Raw genomic sequence first — 12,467 nt, 5'->3', positions numbered from 1 at the left:
TTTCTCCTGGCCTAACAGACAAGGATGAACGTTTATGATGTTGCGTTAATCCAAGTAATTATTTTTTTGCAAGTTCAAGGCTAGTGCAGTTCATGCACTTCTCATTTCACCTAAGGTTTCCTTGTCTTTGAATAGACTGAGAGGAGGGAAAAATAACCCAGTTGAAACAGGCTAGGACATCTACCAGAACTGTGCATAGCTGTGGCCTTTGTTGCACTTAATAATCATCTCTTAGCACATTGATACCAAGGTGAGGGGCACAGAACAAATAGTGGAGAGAGAAGGAGGTCGGGGGAGTGATGCCTCATTTTCATTATTCACCAGAAAATCCAATTTTCTGTTGTAATATGGAAATGATTGTTTCCTGAGTGTTTTCATTTTCTCAGAATTGATAATATATGTGTTCTCTGCTGAACGTTTCTTTTTGCTTAAGTAAAATGTGGCCGGGTGATATTCCAATACCAGCCTCGGAGCTTCCCCATTATAATGGTGTTTCTAAGTAGTTTGAAGGGATCTAAAGCCAGAACACCATTCACACGTTATAGGGTTTACCCTGTTTACTAAATAAAATCATGAGTCAACAGCGACGCTGTGAAAGTTTTTTATTTTTCATGCTCCTGCTTTGTTAACAACAATCTCATTTTTTTTTTCTCGGAACAGATTTCCTTGTTGTAATGCAAATTATTTTTTAAACTATTTCAGTGTATTAGAAGAAATCAAGTTTTAAACTTTATTGTAAGGTTTAAAGGACCTTGTTAACATGACAGCTAAGAAGTCTAACACTTGAGCTGAAGTCTTATTCCCGCTCATTCGTTTCCTTTTTATGACACACTGAACCACAGCTAGGGTGGGTTTTTTTTCCCTTCTCTCTCCCTCCTTTTGAAACACTAGAAAGTAGTCGCATAATTACAGCTTGGGGACATAACACTTTCATCCTGATATGCTCCAAAGGTAGCCACAAAGCAAACTACTCCATGCTGTGTGCACCACCAGAACTCAGTGGCTTTAAACAACAGTCAGCTTTATTAAAAACTCCTCTGTTCCCAGAGTGGACAAACAAAAGAATTACTCAGTTGTGAAAAGAAGGGGAATCTGTGTTCAGCAAGGTTATTTATTGTTAACCCCTTCTGGAGTCCCAGGCATCTACTTAAAAGGAATGTGCTGAATTTCTGCTGCTGTAAAAACAGAAATGGGAAACCCTTTCTTTTCTCTGCCTTCTTTCCTCCCCCCCCCCTTTCTTTTTCTTGTTGCTTAACCCAGCATTTGCCTTTTCTGTAATTCAGCAGACTGAATTCTTCAGTCTCTAAAGGAAGTTTTCCCTCCCCAGTTTGAGGATTTGGTGAGGTGGTAAATAGAAATTCAGACTTGAGAGGATATGAAAGTCTCCCTTTGCCTTCAAGATTATTTAAGGTTATTTATTTCAGTTGCTCAGAAATGTTTGAGAAAAATCACAGATTTGGGAACGTTTCCTCCTCACATGCCATTTTGTGGTTACAGCTGACAGAATACACAAGGAGTTGGATTTTTTTGGCATTGTTTTCCTTACAGCTCTCTCCCTGGAGGCTGTGTTACCCAGATAACCTCCTCATTTAGGGGATGGAGGTTTTGCCAAGCTTGCTGTCTGATGTTTGTGCAACACGTGAGGTGCTGGGGGAGGCTGGTGTGACTCTGCTCCCTGTGGCTTTGTGGCCCTCTCTGGCTTTGTCTCACCCAGAGGTGAGCAGAGCTTTTCATAATTTCTGTTGCTTCTCACACCTCAAAGTTTTGTTTTTTGACCTCGGGGAATCACACCAAACCTCAAAGAGAACCTCATTTAAAACCACCTGGCTTCACCTGGCTTCATAACAAAACCAGAAGAGGGGCAGAGTTTGCTTTGGAAAGGTTTGGGGGCCTTTGAATGAGCTTTCACAGCACTTTGAGTGGTTATGAGCACAGTAAGCACCTGTCTAACCTGCTAGTACCCAAGGAGGTGGGGATGCATTGGGACATTGGGCAGCCTTTGGAGAAACTCCAGTCCATGTACCAAGGCCTCTCTGCTGCCCGTGATGTGCTCTCCTCTCCCCTTTGAAAATTTCCCTTCTATGTTTTCAAAAATAATACTTGAAAAAAAGTAAATAAGCCCAGCAGCAGCAGCATCAAAACTAGAAAGCAAAATAGCAAGACTTTTACATTAAAACAGCAATAAAAAAGATCACTGCCATAAAGGCCAAGTAGCACAGGCTTTATTGGGCTCTCAGTGCAGCTGCTCTTTCCCCCTTTTTCTTCTGTTTTTCATTTCATGTTTTCTCCCAAGTGAGGGGCCCCACAGCCTATTCATAATATAAGTTTCTCTGGTTGCAGGTATTCAGCATGGTTTAATATTCACTAAGGCCATGAGCTGCTGGGACAGGTAGCACATGCACGCCTCCAGCGTGACAATCTGCTTGCAAGACTTTTTATATATTTATGCCAGTTCTTAACCTCTGATCCTTGAATTGTCTCTTTCCAGGCTTTTCTTTACCCCTCCTTTTTCACTAGTTAGGTTAAAACGGTATGAGCTGTGCTCTCAGTGTGTAATTTTTTCAAAAATTACATGACATGCAGCGGAACATCTTCACTCCCAGAGATGTGTTGATGGGGTACATATTAGTGGATTTGAAGGGAAAACGTGTGTGTACATGGATGCTGCATCACTTCTCCCAGTGTTCTTTGGACGAGTTGGAAGGTGCAGTTAATACTTAAGTATTGATCCAGCACTTTATTACTCAAAAAGTTGAAACAAGCAGGGACTTGAAAGGCATTTGCAGCTCACATTAGAATTGTCTGTAGTCAGCAAGTTGGATGCTTCTTAAACTGATCCAGGCTCAAGCTTAAAGAAATAGGCTACAGGGATACAGCTAACACACTTGAAGTAGGCAAGGCTGCCTTTGGTCTGTCTGTGGATGCTGAGTACATTTTCCCTGCCCAGTGATTTATCCTTGCTGTCTGTCCGTGCAGTGGAGTACAAGCAGTGTTGTTCCTATCCACACAAAACATAAAACACAATGCAATTATTCTAAATCACTCATTTTAAAGCAAAGCTGTGCAAGCACAGGAAAAGTTCTTACGGTGAAGGTGTGGGCTTCACGTTGTCTGTTCGTGTTGCATATGTGAAAGGGTTAAATCAGCCTGCACAGAGAAAAAAACAAGAGTCTTGGGGGTGGATATCAACTCAGTGAGAGACAGAGTGGGACTTGAACTCATTAACACTTTATTTTAAGGGATTGCCTACAACATCAATTATTTAGGAAGCAAACAGGGTCTCCGTTGCTGTGTCGCATTATTAATACTTGGTAATGTCAATAAAATCCTACTTTCCTATAAAGTCCCACCAACAAGACGCTATTGACTCACATGGCTACTTTACATTTCAAAAGCTGCTGAACAAAAAAAAAAAAAAAGAGAGTAGTAAAAAAAGGTAATTTGTATTTGTACAGGATTTGTTGTAAATATGATTTACGAACAACATTTTTCAATTGTTATCACACCCGTTTTGAATGACCAAGCCCCATTCCCCTGCGGGTTATTCATGTGCTTTGCTGTAATGAGAAATTTGGCAGATCTCATCTCTTTAGTACATCCTTGTGCCCACCATGAGCTGGGGATCATGTTCTGCCTTGTTTACAGCTGACAGTGTTATTATTCTCGTTAGGACTGTGCTTTCTTATCATATTGTTGTGTTGAGCGAGCCTTTTCCTCTCTGTTTGTGTTTCCTGGCAGGGCTTTTCTTCCCTTATTGACAGTTTGTAAAAATATGCATTAATTTGGAGTTTAAAGCATGTATCATGGTGTCTCTTTGCTGTGTTTGCTTGAAGTTGATTAATGATAGAACCTCACTTGGGGTCGTCCTCTGGAGAGTTGTCTCACAGGTTCTGCATGTTAACGAGAGACGCTGCGCACACAGCGAGGATGATTAGCCCGGCCCGCGCCGCGCGGAGGCCTTGGCGGGCCGCTGCCTTCCCCTTCGGATGCATATTCCACTTATTTATCCAAAGATCATATTAACTTAATGTGTCAGCCGAGAGCGTTTTCTCTCGATCCCGAGACGGAAACCCTATCGAGGTGCTCCTCCCAGAGTGTTTTCCCGGGGAAGCTGAGTGCTGCCTGCCTGGCACAGCCTTCGTGGAGTCTTAGAATCATTAAGCTCTAAAAAGCCCTTTAGGATCACTGAGTCCAGCCATTAACCCAGCACTGCCAAGCCCATCGCTAAACCATGTTTTAAGCACTGCATCCACATGTTTTCTGAAGGCTTCTGGGTGCAGTGACTGCATCACTCCCCTGGGCAGCCTGTTCCAGGGCTGGGTCACTCTTACAGTGAAGAAAATTTTCCTAAACCCCAACTTAAGCCTCCTGTGGGACAACTTGAGGCTGTTTACTCTTGTTCTGCTGGCTGTTACCTGGGAGATTGTGCTTGGCTTGGCTTCCATGGCCAGCACAGACATTGAGGGTCTTCCCCTTGGTGACCTGGAGCTCTCAGACCTGGCCCTCCAGGTCTCAGCCCCCCAAACCACCTCGCCTTCCTCCCCAAACCACCCGTGCTGTCAAAACCATTTTTTAATGAGCAGCTTGCTGATTGTCTTTTGCTTTGTTTTCCCAGGCACCCCGTGCATGTCAAAGAAGAACCGTTAGACCCAGATGAAAATGAAGGCCCACTATCCTTAGTGACAACAGCCAACCACAGTCCAGATTTTGATCATGACAGAGATTATGAAGATGAACCTGTAAATGAGGACATAGAATGAGTATGTCTGACATCGTTATCCTGAGAATGAAGATTGGAAGAACACGTCAAACTTAGCTGTGAAATCTCTCCTTTATTGTACAGTCTGGAGGATTCTCAGTCCACTTTGACAACTATGAAATATGTTAACTCTTAGTGCCATCAAGTATCCCATTTGGGAGTATTTTTGATTTTTCTACTTTTTGTTGAAAAAAGGAATTTGTACTCTGTGCATTGGATGGACTTGTTTGGTACTTGGGATTTTCCTCTCTTACAGTCAACATCAGTGTTGTAAATTTGCTAAACTGATTCACTTGCATTTAGCAGCCAGCTGTGGACTGCAGGTCCTGCCAATTTTGGACACTTGAGGACATCAAACTGAGCATGTACACCTGAACTGCAGATCAAGTCTTTGCCCAGATTTTAAGGATTCCAATGGACAACATATTTGCACAGTACTGCATGTTGATTATCACTGCCTTTACTCCATTTTTTTTTTTTTTTTTGTTTCGTTGGTTGGTTTCTTTTTTCTTTTTTTTTTTTTTTTTGCTTCCATTTGGGTTGGGGAAGGCCTGTGTGTGCACGTGTGTGGGTATGTGTGTGTGTGTGTGTGAGCGTGTATATCGGGGAGGGGTTCAAAGAAGAAATTATCCCAAACTTTTTAATGTATTGCTTTTATTCCCCCGCCCCACTTCTCCTCTACCATTTTAAGTTCTGACCTCAGGCCTCATCTGGGCCCAGGGCCTCTCAGAGGCTTCAACGTTTTCTGTACTTTGTGATGAATGTTAATAGGTGTTTTTATTATACGAAGCTGAATGTCATTGAATTGTTTGTAGTTTTTTCTGTCATTCATTCCAGTTTCCTTCAGATGCCACCATGTTTTCTTTAGCTATGGAAAACATTCCATTTCGGTGTCTCCTTTTTTGTTGTTGTTTTTTGAAAAGGTCCCAAATGCTGCACGATACATGTGGAAGGGTTGTCCAACGGAGAGAGGAACGAAGTACTGCAAGAATGAGAATGAATGACAGATGAACATAGAAACACTGTAGGAAGCAACACAGATTCATTCCACAAAGCAGTATTTTTAATATATTCTTGTTTTGTTTGGGTTTTTTGATTTTCTTTTTTGATTTTTTTTTTCTTGGCAGCAACGGTGAATATTAGCAAATGCCACAAAATTGAACAGCACAAAGAAACATATGCAGCACCAACAGAATTCACTTTTAGTAGAGAATTAATAGTACAGTGGCAGGCTCTCGGTTGTTTAACAAGAGTACTAATGGGTCAGCAAATCTTTCTGAAATATCTAAGATTACCGAGATGGGCACCTAAACATTTATTATTACAACTTCTGGGTTTTTTCCATTGTTTTTTTCCATTTGCATTTGCAAATAGTGGTTGGAAAGATGACTTCATTAAATTGTTACTGTACGTGGTGATGTTTCACGGTTAAACATCAGTTCAGGATTGCTTGGTGGCGTTAATCTGTTTGAATACAAATTAGATTTCAGACTGAACTTGTTACGGGAGTTAATAAGGACGGGGCCCCACTAATGCTAAAGTGTTAATTTTCAGCTGTGCAAATCCAGTACTGCAGTTAGGATTGTTATGCAATATTACACCAGCCAGTATGGAAACCTCACCGGAGGAGTCGGGAGAGTTGGGAGAGAATTGGCGCCGGGGCTTGTTAGGCAAAACTGGCAAAGCTCTGCAAAAAAAACAAACAAAAAAAAAAAAAAAAAAGCAAACACGACATACAAAATCTGTTGCGATAGGTCAGTAAACCTCAGTCACCAAACACCTAAACATTTTCATTCTGCAACCACTTTTCCGTCACTCATTTATTTATGTAGAACTGTAGCTTTTTTTTATTATTTCGAAAAGCCTTTCAGAGCTTAATTTATATTCTTCTTTGTACCTTTTTTTTTTCCTAAAATTACCAAAGATATTACACAAAGGTAAATTATGTTCTCTGTTATATGCTTTATCTTATGAAGCCAAATATCCTCTTATTGTTGATCAAAGGAGGTTGGAGAATTTAGAGGGAAATGACAAGATGTGGGCTATTGCTAACCTGAGAGGGAAACTGCTCCTTTATTCTAGAAAATTTAGAAGGCCAAGTAGATGTCTGAACCAAAGTTGTTACTTTTTATTTGCAATTCTTTACAGTGACCAAAATGAAAGTCTGTAAAGAGGAATCGAGGAGAGCTTTTGAGGTTAAAACTAGGAATCAGTGTTACTGGGGGAGCTATGAGAAGGGAGCTGAAGAAAGGAAAGACACAATTATTTTGTGGAAAATTAGAGTATCAGATAAAGGAGACAGTTCAATTAAACACAGAAGAGAACAGAAAAGCTCCCACAATTTAACTGGACGACATAATGGTATTTCTAGAATTAAAAGAAAAAAAAAAATTTTTGGTCTTTGGTTCTACAGATTGTGTGCCACTTCTGTTCCGGGACTGTGCTGGGATGACTGCTTTAATTTTGGTTGATCTTGGCACATTTACTCAGTTTTGTTTTGGTCAGCATTTTTCATAAGGAAATAACACTCCTGTCCACTCATAAGCTTTGGTACAAGAAATTTTATCGGCAGTTACTTCTATAAAACTCAACTCTGCTTTCTGTTTCAAAAAGACAAGGAAAAACAAAAAAAAGAAGGAAAAAAAAAAAAAAGGGCAGTCTGTGGTCATTTGGAAACTTTTTTTTTTTAAATTTTTTTTTTTTTAGGTTTTTTTTCCAGTTTTGGTTTAAATTATATCCAGGCAGCTTCGTGACGTGCCGGCGGTAGCCAGACAGGGATCATGAGAATTGAGCCCTGTGCTTCGAAACTGAGTGGTTTGCTGGTTAGTTCGGTATTCAGAAGGGGGATAAAAATCTGGTAGATTAGTTCATTCTCAGCATGTGTAGCTAGACATGAGTAAAGATAACAGCATGAGAAACTGTTAGTACGCATACCTCAGTCCAAACTGTTAGGGAATGAGTAAATAAAAAATACATTTCACTCAGTTGCACTTAGTTGTATGTCTTGCATGCTTAGTCTAAAGACTGTAGCAAAAATAAAAAAAAAAATTAAAAAGAGAAAAAGAAACAAAAAATTAGAGTTTAACATATCTGGCAGGTGTTGCAGCCTTGCGGAAGAACCAACTGAAAATCTCAGGCTTTACATCAAGCAAACTTCACTATGATTTTTACAATTCTGATTCTGTATCCCTTTGGATATACAGTTGCTTCTTTAGGGAGGGGTTTATTATGTTGTACATATATATCCCACTGTGTCTGTGTGAGCCTTTGTCTTTTGGGGGGAGGGTGGGGAGGGAGGAAAAGGTGGAAAGGTCCTTTTTTTAGATATCATTCCTCGAAAGGAATAAATGCAGACCTGTTTGTCAAAACACCTTTTGCTTTTTGTGCAACTGCTTTATATTAACTATACTAAAAAATAGCTTTGAAAAAAAAAAAACTACTGTATGTAATGGAATTGCAGAATACGCTGCACATGTATTTTATTTAGTTATCCTTGCTTTAAGAATATTGGATGACATTTGCTGACATGTGGGAGAAAATCCCTGACTTTTTTTTTTTTTTTTTCAGCTTTTAAATTGTAACATAGTTGACAGATTTTTTTTTTTTCTCCTGTTATCATTGATCGAAGCATTTTTGTACAGTTTTTGTGTTTAAGCTGGTTTTTTTGATACTTTCCCACCCCTTCTGTTATCTTACCACTGCCTTTTCTGGCTGTCTTAAACAAAGTTCATATATTTGAAAGGAAAAAAAAAAAAATCATTAAAAAAAAAAAATGTTTTTCTCCTGCTGCAGTAAATATTTTGCATGATGAATTCCAGGGTCACACTTTCAAAGTTTATCAGTGAAGTAGTGATTAATAATGGGGAGTGTCAAACTATTGAACTTTTTGTATAAAAAAAACAAAAAAAAAACTTTACAAGGTGCCAAGATGTAAAGACAATTTGTTACATTTTTTTTTCTCAAAGAAAAGCGTACATTATGAAAGTAGTACCATGTATCAGGTAAATCGCTGTCAGGAATGAGAGTCAAAGCCTTCCTTGTCCACAAAAAAGAAAAAAAAAAAAGTTTGTAAATGTAAAACCTGTTAGGTTTCTGCATTCAACTAGAAGTGAAATGAAAAAAAAAAAAAATAAAATCAAGGCTTATGTAGAGCAAGTGACCACAAAAAATACGACCATTTTTTGATTCTCACTCGCAAGAGTCCCACTGCAGGTCCTGCACCTCCCCTTTCCTGGAGCTCAGCTTCAGGGAGAGACTGGGGCAGGCATGCTGGTTCTACAAATATTGCAGATCATTAGATATTTTATATATATACATACATAAATATATATATATATAAAGTTTTTTAAAATAATTTTGAACTATTGTAGTTTTCAGATTGCCAATACTCTCACGCTCATTATAGCATGGAGAAAAGAGAACCAAACGCGTTTTAAACTCTTTTAAAATCCTTTGGTACCTTTGGTTAATGAACTCAGAGTGATTTTTTTAGATGTTTCAGAAGTCATTTAGTATTCTAGTCTTGCGAGGTGAATTTGCAGTTCAGGACTGCATTTTAATGGGCCCAGAACAGGTAATCAAGTATCTTCTACCCATAAGCCTTGATGAAAATGGTACAGTCCAGACTGTTAGCATGGTGCTTCGTGTGTATGTGCTGCCAGTAACAAGATTTTTTTTTTTTTTTTTTTTTTTTTTTTGATAAGGCATAAAAGAAACTCATTCCTTACATCAACTGTAATTCCATCATTCCATGTCTGTTGATACAGACAATAAAAAATGTTGTGTAGTCAGTACTAATTACTGACATTATAGCATTCTCAAATGCAATAAAAATGCTGGTTGTTCACACTGGTAATGCAAGTTGCCATGTCCGAAGTTCTTGTTTTGTTGTTCCCCCGCCACGCACAGTGATTCTGATTTCACATCCCATGGTCCCTGATCCATGGGCGCCTCATCCATTTCCCAGCTCATTCATGGATGGACAAACCTCATGTCTTTCTTTGGGTCTCCCCCAAGTACAAAATATTTTAGTGGTGGTTTCGTGGACGGTCTGTATGGGGCAGTTGGGTGAAGCTTGAGCACTGGAAGCAAGTAAGACGATGTAATTCATGGAATTAATCCTCTTTTCCAAGTAACTCCTTCAGTTTTGCCCATTGGGGTCACAGGGAATTTGCTTTCTCGTGGGACTGTGTTTCAAAGCTTGAAGGAAGGGGTTGGAGTCTTCATGCTGCAGCTCCTTCCCAGTGCAGTGCCCTGACGGGAATGGTGCTGCTGGCTTTGGTAGGAAGGGCTGGGAATGTGCACTGCATCCCTGCCAAAAGGAGTTTGCAGGATCAACCCCTTGGTCCACAAAACTGAGGAGCAAAGTCCCGAGTGGCAGTCACCTGAGACAAACTAAAGGAAAAACCCACCTTCTTTCTCTTTCGAGTAAGCACACATCTATTTTCCTCATCAAGTTTTGTAAAGAAAAATAAAATGTTTAATAGCTAGCATTAGCAGCAAACTGAAATTTCAGAGGAGAGATTTTTCATGAATAATTCATTAAAATTTCACATCTGCAAGATTAGTCATCCAAATAAAATGCTAATGTCAAAAACATGCACCGTCTATAATATTCTCATCAAATCTTTTTGCATATAATGATAAATGCTTAAATTAGTACAAATGATTTTACAAAAATATTCTATCATAAAATTACACCAGATAACTATTTTTGGGGGGAGGGGCAAAGGAATCTTTGCACGCTCATTATAGTGTGTCTCCAAATGGTATTGACTGGTAGATTTTAATAATCAAAATACAGAGAACACAAATTTGGCCTTGGTTGTTTGGTGCATTTCCATCGCTGGTGAGATTTTAGTAAACTGGAGAGGATTTGTGGGATTAAATTTTCCACAGCTACGGGCAGAGGGGATTGAGCCAGACGCTGATGTTTGGTCAGGGGTGCTGTGCATCAGTAGAATGGGGGGAGTCAGCTCCAGGTGGGGACAGGATGGGTCCCAGCAGGGCTCTCAGCCCCTCTTGGAGGGCAGAATGTCCCCACACAGGTCACCAGCAGGCACATCAGGGGCTACAAAGCCAGCACAGATGAATTGGCTGTCCCACCTCCCTGGGTGTCACCTCAGAAAGCTGATTTGGGGGTTCAAATATCCCGTTTGTCATCTGCTGGCTGCCCGTGGCCTCGGGCTTAAGGGGAGCTGCTGGAGCGGGTGCCACGTGCAGCTGGTACTGAGGAGCTGGCGCTGAGCTGAGCAGCAGGACCATCATTTCCACTCCTGTCCCTATCCCAGCTTGGAGCAGCTGATGGGAATCTGGCTCATGGCCACTTTTTGTATCATTTTTGTATTATTAATCACATTTCTCCTCACTGGCTGCTCCCTCATGGAATAACGCACAATGCCTTCCTACTCCACCAGCAAGAGCCAGCTGGGAAATACCCTTTCCAGGCAGAAATGCTGTTTTCCACCACAGCTGAAAAGCACTTTTATGGGCAGTGGTGAGGCAATGCATCTCTGAGGAATTTCCAAAGAAAACTGGAGCCTGTGAGTAGTTATTCTAGGTTTCTCATGTCCCGGGGGAAAAGCTCAGGAGCTGGAGGCCCAGGAGGACATGTCAGGCAATGTGCTCCTTGCACACCCACCTGCTCCCTGCAGATGATCCCATCAGTGACATTTAACTTGGGCTGCGATTACAGAGTCTGACAAACTTCACATTATTGGACTAATTTAAGGGACTGGCAATTCCGGGTGCTGCTTGCTCGCACGTGGCCACACACACACATACACACACACCCCCTTCCTCACAACAAGGTGTAATTAGCCCTTCTTGACCTATTAATCAGGCTCAGTCTTCGATGATGATGTTAAACGTTCGTTTAATGGTGTGTTAATCAGGGCTATCTTTCATCCTCCTCGCAGTGGTGGTTAATTCTGGCACATTGAACACTCTCCATCCTCACATAGCCACAAGCCACCATTCTCCCCAGCAGCGAAGACTGAGGTGGTGGGACGTGGCCCTCAGGTGTGTTTGCAGCCTCCGTGGTGTCCACACCTGGTTTTTCCCCAAACCCTGATATGCTGGGTCATAGCAAAGTCCTTTTTGCCTCATCTTACTACCTCCGTTAGAGATCTTCAAAGCACATGAGCTGGAAATGGCAAACAACATCACCTTGGGGTATTTAGAAGAAAATAGTCCTTCCTCCTTTCTTCCATAGGAATTTTCTCTGTCAACCTGGAGGAAAAGGGATTACTCCCCCCCCCCCCCCATTTTGTGCGACTTGGTCTGTATTTATTTAGAGGAGTCCAGTGACCATTTTTTATGCCTCTCAAAAGGCTGGAAAATATTTTTTTCTTCAAGTTATAATGTTAATTTGAAGGTAACCGTCCTTTCAAGGATTAATTCCAGCCAAAGCAATAACCATTATTTACCAGAGTTTGACATTTTTATCACTCATCATATTAGCAAATTTCCATTGAAAATGCTAAAATGGTTCGTCATAAGGCGCATAACTGCTTTGGCTGTAAAAATGACCAACACAAGTGCCTGTACTCAAACATTAAATTATACTGTAATTAATAAAGACAGTTAAACTGTCTACTAGCAACAGCAATTTAGGTAACCACATTTGATCGGCTATAAATTGTAACTACATTAAAATTCCAGAAATATTAGCAATATGGATTACTTGATGGAAATAGGTGCTGATCAC

The 12,467-nt window shown here is 40.5% G+C and overlaps 1 protein-coding gene across 18 annotated transcripts in view; it reads left to right on the top strand.

Annotated features, from left to right (window-relative positions):
- FOXP1 (forkhead box P1) overlaps positions 1-9,169 on the top strand; it is a 380,821-nt gene extending 371,652 nt beyond the window's left edge. For all 18 annotated transcript variants that reach the window (XM_040076749.2, XM_040076751.2, XM_040076756.2 and 15 more), the window contains one exon: positions 4,616-9,169. In XM_040076749.2, the coding sequence (XP_039932683.1) occupies positions 4,616-4,760 (145 nt within the window). In that variant the 3' untranslated portion in view covers positions 4,761-9,169. The remainder of the gene's footprint in view (positions 1-4,615) is intronic.
- The last annotated feature ends 3,298 nt before the right edge of the window (positions 9,170-12,467 follow it).

This window comes from Hirundo rustica, chromosome 12 (assembly GCF_015227805.2).
Source record: "Hirundo rustica isolate bHirRus1 chromosome 12, bHirRus1.pri.v3, whole genome shotgun sequence".
Classification (NCBI taxonomy): domain Eukaryota; kingdom Metazoa; phylum Chordata; class Aves; order Passeriformes; family Hirundinidae; genus Hirundo; species Hirundo rustica.
This window is presented reverse-complemented; position numbering and strand designations above follow the sequence as displayed.